We start from the raw sequence: 25,357 nt of genomic DNA on the forward strand, positions 1-25,357 counted from the left end.
TTTTCCCTTGTTGATTTGTTCTAGTTCTTTGTAGATTCTGGATATTAGTTCTGTGTCACATATATAGTTTATGAATATTTTCTCTCATTCTGTAGGTTGCCTGTTTGTTGATTATTTCCTTTGTTATATGGATGCTTTTTAATATAATTAAGTCCCATTTATTTATTTTTGCTGTTGCTGTATTTTTGCCTTTGGGGTCTTCGTCATAAATTCTTTACCTCGGCCTGTGTCTAGAAGAGTTTTTCCTGTATTTTCTTCTAGAACTTTTATGGTTTCGTGCCTTACATTTAAGTCTTAATTCATCTTGAATTAATTTTTGTATATGGTGAGAGATAGGGATCCTGTTTCATTCTTCTTCTTATGGCTGTCCAATTTTCCCATGCCATTTATTGAGCAGGGCTTCCTTTCCCCAATGTGTGTTGTTGTCTCCTTTGTCGAAGATTAGTTGAATGTAGCTATAAGATTTTATTTCTGAGTCCTCTATTCTGTTCCATTGGTCTGTGTGTCTACTTTTGTACCAGTACCATGCTGTTTTGATTAATATAGCCTTGTATTATAATTTGAGGTCAGATTATGTGATGCCTCCAGATTTGTTCTTTTCACATAAGATTGCTTTGGCTATACACTTGGTTCCAAATGAAGCTTAGGATTATTTTTCTAGATTTGTGAAATAAGACATTGATGTTTTGATGGAAACTACATTGAATCTGTAAATCACTTTGGGAAGTACGGACATTGTAATGATGTTGATTCTTCTAATCAATGAGCATGGAATGTTTTACCATTTTTTTGTGTCATCTATAATTTCTTTCATCAGTGTTTTGTAGTTTTCCTTGCAGAGATCTGTCACCTCCTTGTTAAGTATATTCCTAAGAATTTTATTTTCTCCTTAGCTATTGTAAATGGTATTAAGTTCTTGATTTAACTCTCAGCTTGACTGTTATTGGTATATAGAAATGCTACTGATTCGTGTACATTGATTTCATAACCTGAAAATTTGCTGAATTTGTTTGTCCATTCTAGGAGACTTTTGATGGAGTCTGTAGGGTTTTCTAGATACAAGATCATATCATCAGCAAACAGGGATAGTTTTATCTCCTCTTTCCCAATTTGGATGCTCTTTATTTCTTCTCTTGCCTGATTGCTCTGGCTATGACTTCTAGTTCTATGCCGAATAGAATTGGTGACAGTGGGCATCCTTATCTTGTTCCAGTTCTTGTTCCAGGGATACTTTCAACTTTTCCCCATTTGGTATGATGTTGCCTGTGGATTTATCATATACAGCTTTTATAATTTTGAGGAATGCTCCTTCTATGCCTAGTTTGTTGAGGATTTTTAAAAAAGGGTGCTTGATTTAATTGAATGCATTTTCTGCATCTATTGAAATGATCATATGGTCATTGTTTTTGCTTCTGTTTATGTGGTGAATCACATTTATTGATTCGTGTGTATTGAACCATCTTTGCATCTTTGGGATGAAACCTATTTGATCATGGTGAATTATCTTTTTGATGTGCTATTGAATTTAGTTCGCTAGAATGTGTTTGATGATTTTTGCATCTATGTTTGTAAGGGATATTAGTCCGTAGTTATTTTTGTGGTATCCTTCCCTGGCTTTGGTATCAAGGTGGTACTGGCTTCATAGAATGAGTTAGGGAGGATTCTCTTCTTCTTGATGTTATAGAATAATTTTTGTAGATTTGGTGCCAATTCTTTGTAGGTCTGGTAGAATTCATCTGTGAAGCTGTCTGGTCTGGGGCTTTTTATTTTGTTGGGAGAATTTTTATTAATGTTTTAATCTCATTGCTCATTATTGGTCTCTTCAGGATTTCCATTTCTTCCCGATTCAGGTTTGGGAGATTGAGTGTTTCTAGGAAGTTATTCATTTCTTTTGTTTTCCAATTTGTGTACCTATATAGAGACTTTCATAGTGTTCACAGATGATATTTTGCATTTCTGTGGTATCATTTGTATTTCTCTTTTTGCATTTCTGGTTGAGGTTATTTGAGTCCTTTTTCTTCTATTTCTGGTTAATCTGGCCAGTGGTCTATTGATTTTGTTTATCTTTTCAACAAACCAACTTTTGTTTCATTGATCCTTTGTATTTCGTTTGTTTTCATTTCATTTAGTTCTGCTCTGAGCTTTTTTATTTCTTCCCTTCTGCTGGCTTTGAGTGTGGTTGGTTCTTCTTTTTCTAGTTTCTTGAAGTGTGATATTAGGTTTTTAACTTGTGATCTTTCTGTCTTTTTGATGTAAGCATTTAAGGCTATGAACTTTCCCCTTAGCACTGCTTTTATGTATCTTGTATGTTAATATTTTGAAAGCTTATGTCCCTTTTGTTTAATTGGAAGAATTTTTTGATTTCCATTTTAATTGCATCATGGGCCCAAGAATCATTCATTTAATTTCCTTGACTTTGTGTGTATTTGAGGGTTTCTCTTGAAATTAATTTCTGGTTTTATTTGAATTTCACTGTGGTCTGAGAAGATACGTGGTATGATTTTGATTTTTCTGAATTTGCTGAGACTTGGTTTTTGGCCTAAGATATGATCAATCGTGGAAAATGTCCCATGTGTTGATGAGATGAATGTATTGTATATTCTGTAGTTTTTAGGTAGAGTGTTCTGTAAATGTCTGTTAAGTCCATTTGTTCTAGAGTCCCTCTTAAGTCCAGTGTTTCTCTGTTGATTTTCTACTTCAGCGATCTGTCCAGTTTTGTCAGTGGGATAGTGGGATGGATGTTGAAGTCTCCAGTGATTATTATGCTACTCTTTATTTATTTGCTTAGCTCTAGTAGAATTTGTTTTATGAATTTGGGAGCTCCAATAATAGGTGCATGTATATTTAGGATTGTTATGTCTTCTTTCTGAATTGTTTCTTTATCATTATATATGACCATCTTTGTCTTTTTTTTTTTTTTTACCATTTTTGATTTAAAGCCAATTTTATATGATGTGAGAATGACCACATAGGTTCGGGCATAATGGCAGCATGCGGCAGCGGGCAGCTCACTGCTAGGGAGTCCTTTATCAGAGCGTGGTGTCATGGGGGTGTGGTCCACCAGGTGGCATTCATGCCTCTGGGGACTGGACTGCTGAACACCTGAGGCTCTCTCCCACACAGGTCCCACTAAGGCTATTACTATGGGACATCTTTAGTGGCATTGGCACCTGCTCTATTCAAATTCCTCAGTGGAGGTGGAGGTATTCCGCTCTCAATCATGGTGTGTGTGAGAGTGTCTGCTCTCCCTGTTCCCTCCCTGCCCAGCAGGGGTTAGGTGGAGGCAGTTGCAGCAAAGTTCATACCCATATAGCCCAGGTGCTCTGGACCTGAGAGCTCAGAATGACATCAGTTGCAGGGATCTGGGAATGGAAACCAGAGAGTCCCTGCTGAGCCTGCTCTCCAGTGCAGTGTCACTGCACAGTCTTCAAGCAGTTTCCTGATCAGTATGGAGGCCTGCAATGGTGGGGGGGGAGCTCCCACAGTTTGGGTTACTGTGTCTATGGAGGGAATGTGAAGCCCCAGGTTTATCTCCTCTGTCCCTTCCCAAGGATGCCTCCCTCAAGTACCTTCCAATCTTGGTGAGTAGATCTCCTCATCTCTTTCTCCTTCACCCTGAGTATGTCTCATCACTTCTCTGATGATTTACAATGCTCTTTCCAAGAGGGTCCATCTATAGGTGGGCAACTACTTGCAACTTTTGATCATCTCCTTCAAAGCAGAATGTGTGTCTGCCATCTTAACTCCTCCCCTCCCCTATATTTTGTTTTGATCAAACTGCAGTTGAAATACTTATCAATGGTTTTAGCTCCTTGATTTTAATGAGTATAATTCTTAAAGATATGTTGTGTTTTAAAAGTGATATTGCAAAACTCAAGAATATTCAAAGAAGGGTGATTTGGGTGGTAGTGTCTACAAACTATTTTATATGAAGATTGATGAAAAAAATGTGAGGATACATTAGCCTGGAAACAAAGGGAGCCTTGGCCCCCAGTAGTGTTTAAAAACATGTGGCAACATACCATTTGAATACCTTATTGGATCCCATTTTGTAAATTTATATAACACAATTGCACTTTAAGCTTACATGTCAGGATAGTGCTTGTAATTTAATGTTAAGTGATTGTTATATTCAAAGACAAAAACTAAGATAGAAATGAAATGAAAGGAAAACAGAATTTTTACTTAATGTGAAAAATAGACTGTAATAATTAGTACACTTTGAATAGGATAGACTGCCTACAGATTTCTGTGTTAGGTAGATTTCTTTGTTTTTCATTAAAGAGAAGTTTTACTTTTTCAAACGGTTTTCATATGTCATCATCATTTTAACAATTTTTTTCTTTTACTGTTTTAGAACATTGTATAAATTCCAGCTGTCTCTCACTTTGTTTTCTTTCTGTGCAAAAAACGAATGTCAAGTATTTAATAAGATTACAAACTTACTGAGGTACAAAAATGTTGCCAAAATCCCACAGGAAATTAGAATTCACCTCTCAATTGCCTACAATTTTATCTGCAAATTCAGATAATAACCACTCTGTTTAAAACTGTTTTAGACATCCTAAAACCATTTCTCTCAGCTGTGCTCAGGTTTTATGACCCTGGGCAACTAAAGTAATTTTGCTGTAAAACAGAATTTTCTTCTGACGGATATTCTATGATTCTACATATGTCATAGTTGCTTGAAAGTTTGTCTTTATATATTGTCGGAAGTAAGTTTTTACTGTTGATATTCTATATTTTTACTTGATTCATAACAAATCTAACAGGATAATCGGTCCTTTAGCATGCTGTTCTTCGTAGATATAGGAAGAGTACCTATAAGCATGCCATGATGAAACTGGGCACCGTGTGGCTCAGGTTTACCTGTGAATCTATAGTGGGATGAGTTTGCAAGAGGTCATGTGACAAGGGCTGGGAATATGTGGATAACCTGATTTGTGACAACTGGTGTAGTTTACTCAGGGAATCTCAAAAAAGTACATTTAATGTCTATTATTTTCTTATAGCTCTGTCTTTTGTATTGAAAAGATCTGTGTTTCTAGGCTGTGCTCAAAGGGGGCTTATTTATTTATTTTCAGCCAATACTATTAGCTACTGTTTATTAACATTCATTGCCATAGGCAGTTATTTGGCTTATTGGAATAATAAGTGCTTTACATTCATTATCTCATTTAGTCCTCACATTTTTATGAAGGAGGAAGGGAAGACACTAAGACTCAGAGGAGTTAAATATCTTACCTTACATCAGATAGCTGGCGAGTGGGGGTTCCTATTTCATTTAACTCCAAAGCTCATAAACTTCATTGTTACTCTATGAAAAGTTCCAAATACAGAACAACTCAAGCCATCTCCCCAAAGTAATTTGAACTTTATTTATTGAAGCCTATTTAGTAATGCTACAATCTGAACATATAGACACGAATGAGGGCCATGTCCATTGATCTCATGAGGCTTGCAGTGTAGCAGCAAAAATATCATTAAACAGATAACACTAATTAATGACAATTTGACAGGTGCTACCAAGGGAGGGTACAGTTGAAACCATTATCTGAGAGTTCATGAAGATGTCTGATTGTTCTTAAGTGGAAGATTGCTGAAGTACAGTGTTTGAAATAGACACTGTGTGTATTATCTTGTCTATAGGCTCTCAGTTTCTGTACAAGCCCTGTCCTCATGATGAGGAGCAGTTTCGCTTCGTAGAAGAAGCAAACTGCAAGTGTCAGATGGGCTAGTTCTGTCCCTCACTAGCTGTGAGATCTCAGGGGCACATAATCTTCTCACAGGCTGTTACTTCTGTGCAGAGTAGGGCTGATTCTCAGGGCTGTTGTGATACTTTCCATGTCTTTTAAGTCACACTTTCATGAAGACTACTACAGAATATAATGTTTCCATAAAATGCATTCAAATAGAATAGAATATTGTAAGTATCATTGTTAGCCCTTTACTACCCACATGTGCTAAGAGAACTACTTAATTGAGCTGTGAATACTGGGCTGTTGTGAACTGCTGCCACTTTTTACATAATTTATCAAAGTCTATAGTGATGTAAATTCATGTCTCATCAAAATGACATGGATTTTTGAGGTTTCTCAAGAATAATGGAAATAGGGTGTGATAAATATATGAATTCTAGAGTTTATTGCAATAATGGAAAGTTCTTAAAGGATTTAGCACATAGAAGTTGTCTCATAAATATTAGCTGCTCTTTTTATATTTAGACTGTGTCATCAACAATATCATTATACATAAAAATACTGTTCATCTTTTTACTAGTTTTATGGCCTTGGGCCAATTAATTTAACTTTGTACATCTCAGAGAATGTTAATAATACCACCTCTGTGTATCTCACTGAATCGTTGTGAGGATCAAATAATATATTTTGTGTGAAAGCAAACGAAGTAATGTATGTTGTGTAAAAGCCCTCTGCAATTGTGGGGAGCTGTATAATGCTTTATTGTTGTTATAATCCCATAATTGTTTATCTAAGACACGAGAGGCCCTAAGCATCTAAGCACTTTAATGAACTGCCAGTATGGATTAAGTGAAGAGGACACATTAATGTCAGAAAAAGGGAAAAAGCCTGGTCATTGATACCCATTTAGGATTCCACAAATGTAAACATATATCATTGAAATGATTGTTAAATTGTAAAGATAATTTTTTATTTTGCAATCAAATAAGCTTTCTCAGAAAGTTTTATTTAGCGCCTGAAGGGTCAAAAGTTTAGCCTTTAAATGAATGCTAGTCTGATGTGTTTATCTTAGAGATACATAAAATGAGTTTTCTGTTTGAGAGGCACCAAGGAATTCTTGAGACAGCCTTGAAATGTTTGAGCCAGTGTTCCTGGACCAGAAAAGTACTTAAAGACCAAAACTAAAACATAGAAAAATGCATTCTTGACATGGCCTGTGCCCTAAATGATTTGACAAATCATCCCTCACTTCCCTTTAACTACATTGCTGTCCTTTTTTGCAGTTTTTCTTTTTTTTTTTTCCCATCCTACTGGGGCAGGTAGGAGCCTGGGGGAGGAAATTTCTGGGATGAGATGGTCTTGCCTCAAAGTTGAATGAATCTAGATGTCTTTGCGATAGGCTCTGATATAGTTAATCCCCTAAGTAAAGAAGATGAAATTCAATGGTATATGTGCCAGTTCTGCACATCTGTTCACCTCCTGTGAAAAACAGAAGATCCATCACTGGAAAGGCAGTGATTGTATGTATGCTTTGTGTCCCTAGGCATGGAGAGTCCCCTTTTTCGGGGAGCAATGTTGAATTTGAAACCTTTCGTGGAGTAGAATCAGAAGAAAGAAAGTAGCTGAGAATGGAAAGGACTTCAGTGCATAAGAGACGCAGGACAACTCTTACAGAGAGGGAAGTGAGAACAATTTGTTTTACAAAGAAAGGACATTTCATGTAAAGCCTGAGCACTGTGACAGACTGTGATTTGTGTAGAGGAAGAGCCAGTGATATCTGGCCAGTGGTTTGTAATTACAGTCTTCTCTTGGCAGTGCTAGCTCTAGTAATAATTTGAGCTTCAGATATTCTTAGTGAAACTCGGCAGTTCTAGGGACCTGGTTTTGAGGAAATGAATTGGTAATGTAGCTCAAATTTTCAGCAAAACTTTTTTGAAACGGACTAGGAAAGATCAGTTTTTAGCCAAAGTAAATAATGTAGGAAAGAGAAATAAAACATAGAGCTATTAGAAAGGAGATCCAATTCACATTATTTGTAGAAAATATGATGCTATATTCTGTACTATTAAGACTATTAAGAATTCAATTAGCTGTTCATATAGGTAATAATTATCCAAATGCAGTAGCTTTCCTATGTATGAGCAATAAAATGAGAGAATATTGTATGAAAAAAGTTTATTCATAGTTGCAACTGAAAATATAAAACAATTAACAAAAAGCTTTTTGTAAGTTATAAAACTTAAGTGGAATAATGTGTGTAAATTTCTTCAAAATTTAATTAGATGTTTCAGTGAATCCCAATCTCAATTTCCTCTGGAATAATAAAGAAGTGAATAATTAGAAACTTAAGAAGGAACAATGAGAGCAGTGTCTTCTTCAGAGAGTGGCGTGTATTATAATGTTACAGAATCAAAACAGTGTAGTTGTCACTGCAATTGACAGAAAAATCTGTGGGATCTAGTGGGACCCTTGGTTGAGCCCCAAAGACAGTGATTTGCACATTATTCTGGAGACCCCTAAGATTCCCAGAAGTGCCTTTAGCCATTAGAGGGAGTGAGTATGGGGGCTCTGAGCTCTCTCATCTCCAGCTCTACAAGAACAGCTCTGCTTTTGTGTGTTTTAGATGTTGAGTTCCCACATTTATATATAGGTTTCACATTTTGAAGTTTTCATTGCCCTGGTATTCATATGTGATAGAAGACGCCTTACTAACCATGTGTGTCTTATGAAACAAATTACATTGGGGAAACGTGTCTTACTCTTGCGAGGTGGGGGCTTAAGTTAATATTCACCTTGATACAAGCATAAATTCCAGGTGAATTAAAAAATGAAAATAAACAATCTTGAGAGAAACACTTGTAGGTGTTTGCATGCTCTCTGAATACAAGGAATTTTTTAAACATTAAAGCAGGTCCGTGGAAAAGACTGAGGGAGAATTGCTTGAGTAAAAATAGAAAACTTTGCATAACTCACTGAAACATCCAAAACAAAAGCAGCACCAAGGCCAAGCGGTGCCTTGTGACCAAGAGATTGCTGGGACTGTAGGCAGTTACTCCATCTGAGGTTTGGGCCTGGTAGCTCACGATGCCAGTGTACTCTGAGTGCGGCTTGTCCCCACGCTAGTGTTTTAGAGTGTGGCTGCCTGTGAGTCTGATTCATGTCTCTGCCATGTGTCACATTATTTTGATGGCATCAATGATTTGTTCTGTGAAGGTAATTTCTCCCTATCTTTTTGTTCTATTAATATTTTCACAGCTAGTTCAGAAAAGCTCATTCACACCCAGCAACCTCTCCTCCTCTGTCTCCATTCTCTGTCTTGCAGGAACGGAGGGTGGCTTCTGGTATTGTGTTCATTCCCTTCCTGCCTCTCCTCCACTTCATGATGTAATTCTTGGCACTTTTACTTCCTTTGTAGAGTAGGATGTGATGTCATAGAGAAGGGAACAGGGCTATCCAAATTCTCTCAATTGCTGGGAGGAGCTGCCCAGGTGTGCTGAGGGGCCTGTACTCAGGAAGAGAAACAGGGAGTCCTCCACAGTGAGTAACCCCATTTTCGAGTGCACCCAATTTCCGTTAAAATGTTGTCCAGTACACTGGAGTTTCCTCTTCGGCCCTTTCTATAATAGATTTAAATCAGTTTGCCTTTAGACATTCCCAGTTCAGCTCAATTTTCCTCCATTCTCTCTCTCCTGCTCTTCCCCCTTTCCACCATCCTGTGCCTCTCCCTCCTGTTTCCCTCTTCCTTGCTTGCTTACTGCGTGTTGTGTCTGTTGACCTTCTGCCTGTGTCTTTTATGAGAGCCCCATACCTCCCTTGTGGGCCGATGCCTACCCTCTGTGGCCCATGTGACCACAGCATCTCTTTTCAGCAATTCATAATTATGTACTGTTCTATTTACAGCTCTTCTTATTTTAAAAGTTCTGTCAGCTTTTTGTTTTCATGTCTATCTCTTCCTTTCTCTGTGATCTAATCTTTCCCCCTCTTCAGCTCTATTGTGCAGTTTCCTTATTGCCTTTTCCCAACATTTTACACTTTACTCCTCTTCCTTATGCAGCTTTGCCCATGTTTGTTTCCCCTTTCCCAGTTTTCATTGTCCTCCTCCGTGAGGACCGTTTTCCTTCTTTCCTGTTGGCATAATTGTTGCCATGCCCTCATTCTAGTGTGGCTTATATTCCTGTATTCTTTAAAGAACTTACCCACTATGAGTAAGGGATTGATCAGGATTGGGAAACCTGGGGCAATTGTCTGGACACTGGAAAGGGGAGAGTAGGAGAGTTGCCTAAAGGTTAGGAGGGGCGGGCTGTGTGTAACTCATTGGAGGATTTGATGGACAGAGCCTTCGTTAGCAAATTATTTGACATTTGGTCATTGACAGTAGAGGAGATCACAGAGTTATTATGAACAGATTTGAAGCTATTCAATTTTAAGTTTTTAGGATACCCTGTTAATTCTTCATAATTATTCTTCTAGTAAATAATCATAAATTAAAACTCTTAAAGATACTTCCTTAAGTAGCATGGGGCCATGACTTGTGCATGAAGCTCCTGTGGAGCATGTTTAATTAGTTGTCCTTTACCCCCGGAGGAGGTCGTTGTGAGGATGTGTGTAGACTTGTTCTTTGTATACAGATGTGGCCCCTGTAGTCCATGTAGATGAGCTACGTGGGCACCGCTGCTTATTGCTTCTACCACATGGAGTTAATTCCCTGGAAAAAGAAAGGAGCCTGATTTCCAGGGCTGATGGGATAAGGCCTGTGGAAATGATCAACTATGTCCCATGTATTTCCCCAACCTTTAAAAGAAGCCCACTCCAAAAAGTATAAGTAGAGTAGAAAGGGAGAGAAAGAAAATGGGACAGAGTTTATAAAACTGAGATGGGCCGAATGAGAAGAGGAAAGGGTTTACTTGAAATTAACTGGAAAAGGCAAAGGAAAGGAAACTGAGCTGAACTGGAAAACACTGTAATGAGTTACGTGGGCTCCTGTATGCTGCCTTCAACATTTTAGCCACGAATCCAGTGAAGCTGTTTCTGACCAGCACTCTGTTCTCTGCTTTTGTATTCAGGCTCCATGTTTCCGGGATCTGGAAACTTAGGAAACATTTTAACAGCCCGAAAACGTGTCTTTAATCATAAAATATTAGCAATTTTTTAAATAGAGGAAATTATATACATTTATGAACTTGGTGTCTTTAGAGTTCCCTTTTTTCTTTTTTTTTTGGTGTATATGCCTTTGGGGACATTTTCTTTTCTTTTCTTTCTTTCTTTTTTTTTTCTTTTCTTTTTTTTAAGAATGGCCCCTATATGTTGCAGAAATTTCCAGTTTAAATGTCCAGAAAAAAAATTGCATTCTCCCTTTAGATACCAGAGCTTTGTGGTGGGAACGACTTTAACATAAAAGCCCCTTCCCCTTTAAAACTTTAAGCAAAAATTGCATGTTTTACACACGTTTTCACTTTGTATGCTTCCATGCAATAGTCTAGGAATCTTATGTTTGCTTTTATTTTTCAGGCACTAGAAAAACATCCCAACTCACCAATGACAGCAAAGCAGATATTGGAAGTCATTCAGAAAGAAGGGTTAAAAGAAACAAGGTCAGTATTCATATTTAAAACATTTTCTGTTTTCATTGATTAATAATTGTCTCTAGTTGCAAAGCAATAGGTGTATCTAGATTTTTATACCATAGTTGATTGTGAATTAAGTAACTACCTGAAAATTCTTCCGTGATTGCAGAATAGTTGGATGATTTAAGATTTCCTTGGAGGTGCCTGTTGCCTTAATAGATTACATTAGATGGATTGACATAGAAGGTACTTTGTTAACAAAAAGCAGCACTGTGTGCCTTAGCCCCTCATTGAAGTTATTCCTGTTTCTCTTTCTTGTAAGAGGAGATTGTGTTTCTGAAAGTGAGTAGTGAAAGAGAAATACTTTCACAGGCTTAATAGACAGATCCCAGGATATAAAGATGAACTCACTCTGATAAAAATCAAAGTGCCAATAAATGTGGTTGAAATTTTAGTCCTCTTGTATTTAAGAACTCCACTTGGAATGTCCTTTATCAACTGTTGAGCCTAAAATTTACTCTTTTAAAATGTACAATTTAGTGATTTATATTATATTCACAAAGTTGTGCATAATCACCACTATCTTACTTTAGAAAATTTTCATCACCCTAAAATGAAACCCTGTACCCATTAGCAGTCACTCTCCATTCCCAGCACCCCTGCCTCTGGCAACCACTAATCTACTTTCTGTCTGTATGGATTTTCTATTCTAGACATTTAATATAAGTGGAATCATATAATATGTAGCCTTTTGTGACTGACTTCTTTCACTTAGCATAATGTGTTAAAAGTTCATTTCTGTTGTAGCATATATCAGGATTTCATTCCTTTTTGTTGCCAGATAGTATTTCATTGTGTGATAGACATTTTGTTTATTCATGATGATCCTTTATTTTTATTTATGTATTAATTTTACAGTTTTGGCTTTAGCCAGCAGTTTAGGGTCATTTGGATTAGATTACTCAAGGAGAAAAGAGGTTTGTTGCAGGATAAAGTAGCTATGATGTTGTCCCGTGTGTACGTAATCAGCTGTGCTACAGAGAATGGACTTTTGTTTATGAGCTGTCTATCTGCAAACCATTGAGCATACAGTGGTTACAATTTGGTAAAATTAAACCTACTAAGATACCTTTGGAATGTTTTGATTGATGTTGATACAGAACTGCTGAGAGAAAGGAATATCCTCCTGAGACCAACTTTTCCTAAAAAAATAGGTTTCACCTGTAACTCCTATAACTTTAAAGTGTGGGTAACATCAATCTCTAGCTGTTTAAAATGTATCTTTTGCAAGTTATATTCATAGACATAACAATTTAGTGGGATTTAGGACACCTACGCTCAAATTTTCATATTTATTTTGGAGATTTTTTTTTTCTGCCTGCTCCCTGAGATAATGTAACTACACTGTGTTTGCAATAATTCTTCTCCCATGAGGTGGAGGCAACAATGGAGAGGTTAGTTGCTAACAATACCTAATAGTTCTGTTAAAGGAGATCCTGTTCTCAGCCAGATGTCAGTGTGGGGAGTTAGGGAAAAAAATGGGAAAAACTGGAAGTTAATTTTCTCCTTGCCACGTGTCAATAACCTTGAAAATATTTATGTCATTTAGAAAGCACTGAAAATGCTTGTGGCACAGCTAGTAAGAAAAGAGGGGTTAAAAAATCTAAGGATGTAAGCTCCCATCTAATATGGGCTTTGTGCCAGAGGAATCTGCCAACACAGTCATAAAAAGCATCTCCTAAGAGTAGACATTTGAAATTTGTTCATTAAGATATTCTCCACAGAAGTGACTCTGCTGCTATCAGTTTGTTATGTACCTTGAGGTATAAAATTCCTGTACCATGGCTCGTAACAGCATTTTAATTACACTTATTATCGTAACAGCATTATTTTAAATTTTTCAAAATGCTGGTCCTCCTAGAACGGTATATTAAAGGGCTTTAAGCATTATGTAGTTAGCAAAAACAAACAGAAAACTACAAAACAAAACAATTTTTTAAAGAGTAATTACAGAACATTAAAATGGGAACTATAAAGGCACCTCCTCTCTTCCCACCCCATCGCACCATAACTGTGTCCTTCTGTAAAACAAAAAACGTGCTTGTTACAAATAGTGATGAACCAGTAGAGTATTAGTGAAAGTGCCTGCAAGCAATTTCCAAGTTGACTAGGAAAGGAAAAAAGCAAAGGAAAAGACCACAGTTCTTTTAAAGTTCTCTTCTGTAAAATCAGCTCTGCACTGAGTGGTCTCAGATTATGCATTTTGTAGTCTCATTTCTTTTTTCATTCTGTTTCTTTAAATTTCTCCCCTCCTGTCAATGGTAACCTATTACTTATGGTCCATGTATCTCTGCTCACTCTCCCCTTGTTTTTTTGTTCCAGTTTGCTTATTAGAATCACTTCTAAAATAAACATATATATATATTTATTTATTTTGAGTGAGTTTGGGGCTGTCCCATATGTTATGTATGTTGTTTTAAGGAGAAGATACTGACAATTTATTTTGTCTACTTAATGTACTGTTTTGCTACTTCTGAATTTCTTAAATTATTTCCAAATATTTAAGGTAGCTGAATAAATGAGGTGTAACTGTGTGTATTTTTCTTAAAGTTAGAAATTCCACCATCATAAGGTCAAATATAGCTGATTAATTTCCAGGTATTTATTAATGATGTGTTTTTCAAGAAATGTGGGTTGGTAATGAGCCTGATTAAATACAGGGATGTGTAATTGTGAAATCACTTGAGGTGGCCATAGCCCTCTGGTGGTCTCCTCTATGGATGAGATTGAGAGAGAGAGGTAATGTTAAGTCCTCCTCCAAATAGTCCATCGCTGTACCTAGCATCTCTAAAAGAGGAAAGATAGGCCACCATTACTACAACCTGGACTTAAAGTAGGGCCATTCTATGGGGATCCTTCATTCTCTGTGTGCCAGCCAGGTCCGCTGTAGCATTTACCTTGCTGTACTGTAATGTTATTCTGGTACGTCTTCCCGGCCTGTCTGTGAGCAACGTAAGGGTAGAGTACCTAACATTCCTGGCATTCAGCAGATACTCAATAAATAATTGTCGAATCAATAATCTTCTTTCTCAAGATGTTAATTTGCTGGTGCTTAGTGACCAGTTTGGCTTATATTCAGAGTTAGAAGCTTCTTTTTAGCATTACACATTGTATTTTCCATCCTATTCAATAGTTGTTTTTCTTTACATCAAAAGAAACCTAACAATTTTGCATGCTTATAGTCCTCAGCAGATTATCTGTGAACAAGTAATGTCATTGTACTGTTGCTTGTTTTCAAGCCACTGGTTTAAACTTGTAATTTACAGCAACAGCAACAACGAGAAACTACACCAATAATTTTGGCAAAGCTAATGTGGGTATTTGAGTATGTTCAGTATATGCGATATTGTTTCTTTATTTGAGATTAAATTATTCACATTTTACAATATCCTTTTTCCTTTCAAGTGACACTTTAAATTATATACTTTTCACGTAGACATGATAAAAAGAGGTTAACTTTACTACATAACGTTTCGTGTATTATCTTTATGTTATTGATGAAATGAGTAGAGTATGATTAAATTTTATTTGGAAAAGCCAGAATGAAATACTTTCCATGTGGTTTTAAGATACGTGAATAGAATGAATTGTCAGAAGGACATGTGGTTTTTGTTGAAAAAATTAATAATGTGATCATAACATGACTATTTTAGACCTAGTTTTCTTTTTTTAAGAAAATGCATTTGGTAAGGTTTACTTCCTTTCTGTGTAATAGGATAGAAGATTTTATCAATAAAATTTTTTTTATCAATAAAATTTTTTTTCCATCTGTGTTCTTTACTTATTCCGCGTGTTTTCAGGCTTCTCTTCCTTTGTGTTTTATTGGTTGTCAACAATTAATCAGTCATAGTTGTTTGGAAGCTTTTCAGACAATTAGAATCTTATAATCAATCAAATAGCCATGTTGCTTGCGTAGAGGGGATTAAAATGTGCATATTCCAATCTACTGCTTTTGTGGATGGATATTTGATATTCCCGTTTGGACTTCTTAGCTAAACATTCCCACTTCCTCAGGGAGCTAGGGTGCTGTTGTAGAATATGTTCTTGTCTGCAGTAAGTAAAAATATTTTTGTAGAAAAAGAGGAGTAACTCTTGTTACAGTGTTGCTTTGGATGATTTTGTTACAGTGTTGCTTTGGATGATTTTGGGGATTGTCCCAATTCTGCTTTTCTGTTTTTGATTTGCTTGTTCAGAAGTTAACATTCTTTTACAAAGAGGACTGTGGGGTTTTTTGATGCCTGAGGATGTGTTTTTTTTCCTGCCATGTCTCATGTAATTTTTAAAGTGATGCTTCCAAAGAAATGTGTGCTCTGTTACAGTGACAGCTCCAGAGGCTGCAAGGTCACGGAGGGAGGCTTGCCTCAATTATGTAGCAAGAGCAAAACAACCATTCATTAGTTTGGACTAATTTCTTATGTGCTGGACATTATCATTACAAGATACCTATAATTAATGTAGCATGGACTGTGACATGGTTTTTATATTATTTGCTAATAGGTAAATAGTATCCAATGGGGGAGAAGTGGTCATAAATTTTTTAAAAAACATACACACTATCACACAAAGCAGTAAAAAAATCTGTTGAGTTGGGGGCAAGGTGATATTTATGAGGTACATTTTTATAATATTGTAGATGCTTTGCTTTATAAAATCAACGTTAGATTTCATCAGCTCTTTACAAAGCAAGCAGCCTATAATTACACATCCCAGTAGAGACATTAAAAAAAAGTTTTATAAAACATTATTATGTTTAGTGTTACACAGATTATGGACTTATTTTAGATTTTGTGAGGTAGAACATTCACTTGACAACCCAAGATTTTGTAATTATTCTAGTATAAATGAGAATTTTTTATTTCTATTGATAATTCTTAGAATAAATTTTTATTTACCACCTTGTTTAAAGCTTTTTGTGTTTTCTGTTTTGCAGTCTCTGTTATGATATGCCAAAATTAGGATCACCACTTTGTACTGTGGTTTATTAAAAATGTTGCATTTCTTGAGGGAGAAAAATGTCAGAAATTCTATTACTGTGTATAGTGACGAACAATAAAATTTCTTGGCATTGCTCTTGGTGAGATTTATGTTGCTAATTAGTGCTATAGGAGATGATTCTTTCTTGCTGCTGCAGTGTTTTGTCTAGAGATAAGAAAAAAGGCAAATAATTTCTATTGCAAAATCAATTCTTATCTCCAGACTCCATGTTGGCATCCTTCCTTTAATACTGAAATGGTGATCTAGTTTGTTTGTGTTGGGCATTTTAGAATTATAATGTTAGCTCACAGTGTCATCCCTGCCATTTGTTAACATCTAATTCTCTCATTGTGTAAATGGTGAGCACAGTCAGCTACTTAGAGAGGGATGTATGAGACAATGGTGTTACTAAACAAAAACACAGGGCAATTTGCATGTATTTATGTGTGTCTACATGTGTATAAGCAAGCTTCTAGAATAATCTAGTTCTTAGTTGACATAAAATTTTACTTGTCATCATTACTCAGATTAGAAATCTCAATCAGTGCCATTCTTAACTCTCTTCTTCTCCCATACCGTCATGGCCAGATGGCTCTGGGTGGTGTTAGTTCTACTTGCTAAGCACATCTTTCTTTCTCTGTAACCCACTTTTAGCCATTCTTAAGCACTTGTCATTTCTTACCTGGATTATTGCAGTATCTTTTTATCTGGTCATCTTACCCTCAGTCTTCCCACTTTACGAATCTATTTTTTTCCTCAAATGTCCACTGCCATTTATAGTAGCATTTCTTAACTGATAATTCATAATCCAGGCATTACTCCAGGATATTGCAGGTTTGGTTCCACCACTGTAAAGAGGGAATATTGCAATATAGCGAGTCACACAAATTTTTGGTTTCCCAGTGCATATGAAAGTTTTGTTTACACTGTACTGTGGTCTAGTAAGTGTGAAATAACATCATGTCTTAAAAAAACAATGTATATACCTTAGTTAAAAATACTTTATTGCCAGAAAATGCTAGCAATCATTTGAGCCTTCAAGGAATGGTAATCTTTTTGCTGGTGGAGAGTCTTGCCTTGATGTTGATGGTTGCCGACTGAGCAGGGTGGTGGTTGCTAAAGGTTGGGGTGCCCGAAGTAATTTCTTTTTTTTTTTCTTTGTCTTTTATTTCAGCATATTATGGGGGTACAGATGTTTAGGTTACGTATGTTGCCCTTGGTCCCCCCCCAAGTCCGTGTTTCAAATATGTCCATCCTTCGGGTGGTGCGCATTGCACTCCTTGTGTATGCAAATACCCGTCCCCTCCTCCCCCTCCCCCCTGCCCAACATCCAATAGATGTTATTCTTGTATGTGCATTTATGTGTTGATTAGTTAATACCAATTTGATGGTGAGTACAAATGGATCCCGTTCTTCTGCTCTTGTGGTGCCCCACTTTGGATAATGGGCTTAAGTTTAATCCAGGAAAGTATAAGAGGTGCTAGATCACTGTCGTTTCTTATGATTGAGTAATAGTCCATTGTAAACATATACCAAATTTTAATAATCCACTCATGGATTGACGGGCACTTGGGTTGTTTCCACATTCTTGCAATAGTGAATTGTGCTGCCATAAACATTCGGGTGCAGATGTCCTTATCGTAGAATGTTTTGTACTCTTTTGGGTAGATGCCTAATAGTGCCATTGCTGGATAAAATGGTATTTCTATTTTCAGCTCTCTGAGGTATCTCCAAATTCTTTTCCACAGAGGTTGCACTAATTTGCAGTCCCACCAGCAGTGTAAAAATGTTCCTGTCTCTCCACATCCTCGCCAACATTTGTTGTTTTGTGTTTTTTTGATACAGGCCAACAGTAAAGTTTGCTGCATTAATCTTCCTTTTACAAAAGATTTCTCTGTAGCATATAATGTAATCTGATAGCATTTTTATCAGCAGTAGAACTTCTTTCCAAATTGGAATCAGTCCTCTCAAACTCTGCTGCTGTTTTATCAAGTAGGTTTATGTAATATTTTAAATCCTTTGTTTTCATTTCAACAACGTTCACAGCACCTTCACCAGGAGCAGATTTCATCTCAAGAGGACACTTTCTTTTTACATCCGTAAGAAACAACTCCTCGTCTGTGAAAATTTTATCATGAGACTGCAGCAATTCACTCACACCTTCAGGTCCCACTTCTGATACTCTTGTTATTTCCACCACAACTGTAGTTACTTCCTCCACTGAAGTCTTGAAGCCCTCAAAATCATTCATGGAGGGTGGAATCAACTTCTTCCAAACCCTATAAGAATTGCTATTTAGACCTCCTCCTATGAATCATGAATGTTCTTAATGGCCTCTGGAATGGTGAATCCTTTCCAGAAGGTTTTCAATTTTCTTTGTTCAGTTCCATCAGAGGAATCACTGTCTATTTCCTAAATAATAAGACTTACAGGTCAGTATTAACAACTTGATCCATGGACTACAGAATAGATGTTGTGTTAGGAGGGAAAATAACTTTAATCACCTTGTACATTTGCAAGGGAACTTACAGGTGAGTAAATGCATTATCAATGAACAATAATATTTTGAAAGGAATCTTTTTCCTGAGCAGTAGATCTCAACAGTGGGCTTAAAATATTCAATAAACCATGGTGTAAACCGATGTGCTATCATCTAATCTTTGTTGTTTCATTTATGGAGCACAGGCAGAGTAGACTTAGCATAATTCTTAAGAGCCCAAGGATTTTTGGAATGATAAATGAACATTGGCTTCAACTTAATGGCACCAGCTACATTAGCTCCTAACAGGTAAGCCAGTCTATCATTTGAAGCTTTGAAGACAAACATTGACTTCTCTCTAGCTAGATGGCATCTTCTTCCAATATAAGGTTGTTTTGTCTATACTGAAAATCTGTTGCTTAGTGTAGCCACCTTGATCAATTGTCTTAACTAGATCTTCTGAATAACTTGCTACTGTTTCTACATCAGCACTTGCTGCTTCACCTTGCACTTTTATGTTTGAGAGGTGGCTTCTTTCCTTAAACCTCATGAACAAACCTCTGCTTGCATCCAACTTTTTTCTGCAGCTTCCTCACCTCTCTCAGACTTTATAGAATTAAAGAGAACTGGGGCCTTGCTCTAGAGTAGGCTTTGGATTAAGGTAATGTGGCTGGTTTGATCTTCCATCCAGACTACTAAAACTTTCTCCATATTAGCAATAAGGCTGTTTTGCTTTCTTATCATGTGTGTGTTCACTGGAGTGGCAATTTTAATTTCCTTCAAGAACTTTTCCTTTGCATTCACAGCTTTGGCGGTTTGGTACAAGCAGCCTAGCTTTCAGCCCATCTTGGTTTTTTTAATGCCTTTCTTGCTAAACTTAATCATTTCTGCCTTTTGATTTAAAGTGAGAGATGTCCAAGTCTTCATTCATTTAAATACTTAGAGGGCATTGGAGGCTTATTAATTGGCTTATAATTTTAATATTATTATGTCTCGGGGAATAGGGCGGCCTGAGGAAAGGGAAAGAGATGGGGGAGTGGCTGGTGAGAGGAGCAGTTTATTGATTATGTTTACAGTTTTATATGGGTGTGGTTCATGGCCCTTCAGAATAATTACAGTAGTAACATCAAAGATTACTGATCAAAGATCACCGTAACAGATACAATAATAATGAATAAGTTTGAAATATTGTGAGATTTGTGAAAATGTGACGCAGAGACCCAAAGTGAGCACATATCGTTGGAAAAATGGCACCAGTAGACTTTCTTGAGGCAGGTTTGCCACAGACCTTCAGTTTATGGAAACAAATGTAGTGCAATAAAGTGAAACACAATAAAACAAGGTATGCCTGTATTCTGGAGATTGTATCACATATAGTAAGTGATGAATCGAAAGCTACAGTCAGTTCTATATTTGGTGATAATTAAATGAAATCAGGTATGGTACCTTTTTATAGTTAAAAAAATCTGGATATATCCATGATATTCTGATAATACAGGGTTTATAAGTGATGGAAGCATACATTATACCTTATATTTAGATGAAATTTTGAATTTCTAATCTGGTCATTTTATATATATATATATATATATATATAAAAAACATATATATGTATACACACATATGCACTTTCCCCCAAAATATGCCATTTAAAATGTGTATTAACATTGTATGCTTTCTATACATAATTAGTTAGTTTTATATTAAATGGTATAACATTAAGAAGTCATAATCATAATTTGTGCATTAATATCAGTAGTTATTTAAAAATAACTTTGTAATCTGTCAAATTAATCTTTTTTAATTTAAAATTAGTTTTTTATGTAGTGACAAAATAATTGAATTCTTGCGGGAGGTGACAGGATTATATATTACTGTGGAGCATTTCTTGAGTTAAGAAATCATCATGTGAAACATTTACCACCAGGATCAGATTCCAGCTCCTCAGCACAATCCTAATCAACCTGGGCTTGGGCAACTGTAAAGCCATTATAGTCAGACATCTGATACTGGTGCTTCAGTTGACTATTTGCCATTTGTTATGAAATTTCCTCCATTAATATTTTCATGATTTGAAAAGTGGAAATAAAATCCCACAAGAAATTCATGAACTGTGTTGTTTGTGAGTGTGTATGTGTGTGTGTGCACTCACATACACTTCTGGTAGTTACCACTTTGTTGATATAAGGCTGGATTGCTGAGTGGGGAGGAAGAACTTTTCAGACAAAATGCCTAACAGTAATAAGTTTGGAACAGGACTCTTCCTGGCTTCTAGATCAAATTCAACTTAGTAGTGATTGTCTTAGTCTACTTGGGTGACCATAACAAAATACCATAGAGTGGGTGGCTTAAACAACAAAAATTTATTTTCTCACAGTTCTGGAAGGTAGAATTTCCAGACAGACGTCTAGCAGGGTCAGTTTTTGGTGAGGGCTCTCTTTCTGGCTTGTAGCCAGCCTCCTTCATGCTGTGTCTTCACATGTCCTTTCCTCCCTGTATCTGTACTGAGAGACGGTGAGCTTTCTGTCGTTTCTTTGTATAAGGACACTAACCCTGTTAGGTCAGGGCCCCATCCTCATGACCTCATTAAACCTGAATCACTTCCATACAGGCCTCATTTCCAAATACATATGAGGGTTAAGGCTTCAACATAGGGATTTTAGGGGAACACAAAAAGTCATCCATAACAGTGATTCAGAATTTGGAAAATCTCTAGAACTCATGGCATATCATATGAATATTTCTAGAATATTGAGTATTCATTTTGGAAGGTATTCATAACAATATGCTTAACACAATACAATGCTTCCATTTTTGCATACTGCTAATATTTGTTTTCATATATTATTCCTAACATATAAACCAATGAAATACTTAGCTCAAGAAGTTTTATGTTCAAATAAAATGTGTATATTCACATAACATAAATTGATTTGGATTTTATTTGAGGCCTTTGGTAAAAATAGCTGTGGTGACTATATAAGCCTCAAGGCATCAATAACCACTAAGCTGTGCAATTATAGCTACGGAATGGCCATTTCTTAATGTATCTTTTTATTCTGTCAGGCTTTCTTTCTCCATTATTCCAAATAATTGAACAAAAAGGTAATTTAGGTGATTTCAGCCTTATCAAGATCTAGGTATAATTTACTCCAGAAACACTGAACACTCTATAAATATTTCATTGCAGAAATAGAACCAGAAATGGATATAAAATTACATTGTGTGTCAGTTGTTCTAAGTATCCTATGCAGGTGAAAATCTTTAGGGAGGAAAAGGAATTTAACTGGGGTGATTTTATTTAATTTTTTTCTAAGTGGTGCTTTTCTCTTCATCTCTTATTTCATTGCTTGTGCTCTTAATTGCCACACGCCTAAATGATTTTAGTTTTGCTTCATTGTTTCGAACTTGACAGCATAATTCAAATGCGAAAGAGTTGATATGCTGACATGGGGACTTCTTTTTATAGTTAATTTGTTTTCAGAAGGAATAAAAAATATGATAGCTTGTTGAGCAAGGTTTTCTAAAAGCTGTAGAACATAATTCCTAAAAATAAGTCTTAGTTCTTTTAGAACAATGAAGACTGTGTGTCCTATGCTCTCTCACACACCTAAGCAAAGTCAAATTGATAGTCGTTGGCTGGAGTTCTGTCTGAAATTTAGGTGATTATTCTATTTGTATAAGATAAGACCTGTGCTAGGTGAGTATGGGGTTTTGTATATAGTCTCTAGTCCGGCAGTAATAATCTCCTGGGCAGGTTCTCATTACTGAGGTGTGTATACCCAGAGTGCTTGGTAGTCAAATTAAAGGGACATTAGAGAAATTAAAATAAAGTTGTGGAGATAGAGCTATCATTATCAGAAGTTACTGAATGAAATATCTACTAAGTGCCCACTCAGTGTTTACTGTGTAAGATCCTGGAGCTCTGTGCAAGGTTTTAAGGCATGCATTCATTCAGTTAGCATTTATTAAGCACATATTATTGTTCTTGAGATTGTAGAAGTTGTTGGGGCTAATAACTGAATAAAATGTAGTCCCTGCTTTTAAGGATTTATAGTGTGATTCCAGACCATTCTTTTCGGTGTTATCTAATGAGATCTTTTAGCATCTTCTCTGTGAAGCATATCTTAAGCCTAGCTAGTGTGTGATTTTCTTTTTTTTTAAACTTGAGAATTTCTAAATTCTCTCTTGAATTCTTCATGTATATGATATTTCAACATGTTAAAAGTATTGTCTTTCCATCACAAATATAAGCTCATTAAGGTAAGGAACTCGTATCTCTGCATCCATTAATTTTCTTGGCATAGTGCTGAGATACCATGTTTATGTAATATGTCAAGGAAATCAATGAGTAGGAGGTTGATGATCAAAATAATACCTAACATTTATTGATCCTTTATATTAGGCCTAATGCTAAGAATTTTACATGAATTATCTTTTTAATAAAGCTTTCAGGTAGATAGATATTATGGATCATTTATGGATAAAGAAACAGAGGCACGTGAGGTTCAGTAACTTGAGGAAGTTCACCCAGCTAGCAAATGATAAACCTGGGATTTGATGTCTGACTTACAGCCAATTGCTCTTAACCTTTTTAAACACTCAGCCTTAGCCTGAGTCTAATAAAATTTTGATTTAAAAATATTAGTTATAAGATTCTTTTGAGTAGATACTCCCCTATTGCCTTTAGCAGACTTTCTGGCTTATTGTTGATGTCTTATATGCATTACCAAGATGAAAGTCTTCTATGTAGATAGGTGTATTAAAACTCTTTCAGTAATAGCCTAGTTGTAAATAGGTTTGAAGGGTGAGAAAGCATTTCTATAACTCTCTTAGAATTGGAGGATGCAAAGCCTCAGATGAACTGTTTTGCTTGTCCAATGTGGGGAGGATGCTATTAGTAAAGATATGGATTTATGGACAGAAGCAAGATATATTTTAAATGTAACTTCTTACTGTTTGTTTCAGAAGATAATGTGAGGGCAGGAAACATACTATGGGTAATGGGAGAACTGAGAACTTTGTGGGACTATCACTATTTTATTGTTGATTTTGGAGTTACAGATTCAAATTCTTGTGTTTGAGGGACTTGTTAATTGTGACCAAATATTGATAATAATTGCTAATGAAATATAGATAATTCAAAAGGCAGTTTTAGAGGATGACAGTTTCTCTACACTGTGGAAACAAATGAATGAGAATAGATGAGATTATCTAAACCATGTGTTAAGTTATTAACATTGTTTTTCTTTTAAGAGATAGGTCTAGACTGTGGTCCCCAATCTGCAGGCCCTGGCCCATTACCGGCCCATGGCCTGTTAGGAAATGGGCCGTGAATCACCACCTGAGCTCTGCACCATACCCCCGCCCCGCAACACCTCCCCATCCCCAGTCCATGGAACAATTGTCTTCCATGAAACTGGTCCCTGGTGCCAGAAAGGTTGGGGACCACTAGGGAAAGAAAGGAGGCCCAGATGAACAAGTGAGTATAGTTTGAGAAGAGGTATCACTACATCTTTAGGAAATTTTCTTAAGCAGAGCATAATCAGATAACTTACTGTTATATACAGTCTATATCAGGACCACTTGTCCACCTACCCTCCTATCGCCCATCCATTATACTCCCACAGGGAGGTGTAAAAACATTCATTATCCTTTCCTTTTTATTTTTCTTTTCTTTTTTTTTAGTTTTACAGAAGACATCTGCACAATTGCCAGGCAGAGTATACTCTCTTTCAGGCCACAGTGGCCAGCCTGAATTCATAACTTAGTTCTTCTCTAGCATGTGTGCATGAAATGCAACAATTTGTATAATGATTATTACTCAATTTGTTTCTTAATTTGTGTTCATTGAAAGTTACCCGCTGGTTACTAGAAATAGAAAAATGGCATTCATGAAGATTTGATGGAACAGTTCGTTGCTAGTGGAATAGCCTAAAAATGGCTCAAATCTTAATTTCTTAAGTGTTAGGATTAGTGAAGCTCACTTTGGAATTGCCCTCACACCCCCACCACAAGCCAAGGAGAGTGCTTTATCAGTAAGACAGGAAGTACTATTCGGAATTACCAAAAACTGGTTTTACTGCTTACTTTAAAAAAATTCACATGTATACACAAGGAGTGCAATGCGCACTACCCGAAGGATGGACACATTTGAAACACGGACTTCGGTGGGGGGGGAACCAAGGGGCAACACACGTAACCTAAACGTATGTACACCCATAATTTGCTGAAATAAAAAAAAAAAAAAAAAAAAAATTCAGCCTTAACATTCGAAATTTTTACTTGATTTTTAAGATGAGAATTTATTTGATTTCTTATTTTTAGATACCATTCTTTTACCATATTATCAAAAATGTCAGCCAATTATAACTTTTAATTTTCAAAGTTTTATAAGTTACTTTGTCTAATAGGTACATTCTTCTCTCCTTTTCTCCTAAGAAAGCAATGAGGGATTGTGAAATAGTCTCTGAAGGATTTTAAGTAACTTGAAGCAGATAATCATTTAAAATTTTAAATCCGGTCTTCCCCTTACCCAACCACCTAGTTTCCTAAGCAGTTTCTAGCCTTGATGAAAAGTA

The 25,357-nt window shown here is 36.2% G+C and overlaps 1 protein-coding gene across 1 annotated transcript in view; it reads left to right on the top strand.

Annotated features, from left to right (window-relative positions):
* LOC105820148 (putative Polycomb group protein ASXL3) overlaps window positions 1-25,357 on the top strand; it is a 110,360-nt gene that overhangs the window by 24,236 nt on the left and 60,767 nt on the right. Inside the window, exon 2 of the mRNA XM_012656575.1 lies at window positions 11,208-11,290. Within this exon, the coding sequence (XP_012512029.1) occupies window positions 11,208-11,290 (83 nt within the window). The remainder of the gene's footprint in view (window positions 1-11,207; window positions 11,291-25,357) is intronic.

The sequence above is a fragment of the Propithecus coquereli genome, unplaced genomic scaffold, assembly GCF_000956105.1.
Source record: "Propithecus coquereli isolate 6110/MARCELLA unplaced genomic scaffold, Pcoq_1.0 Scaffold51, whole genome shotgun sequence".
Taxonomy (NCBI): Eukaryota; Metazoa; Chordata; class Mammalia; order Primates; family Indriidae; genus Propithecus; species Propithecus coquereli.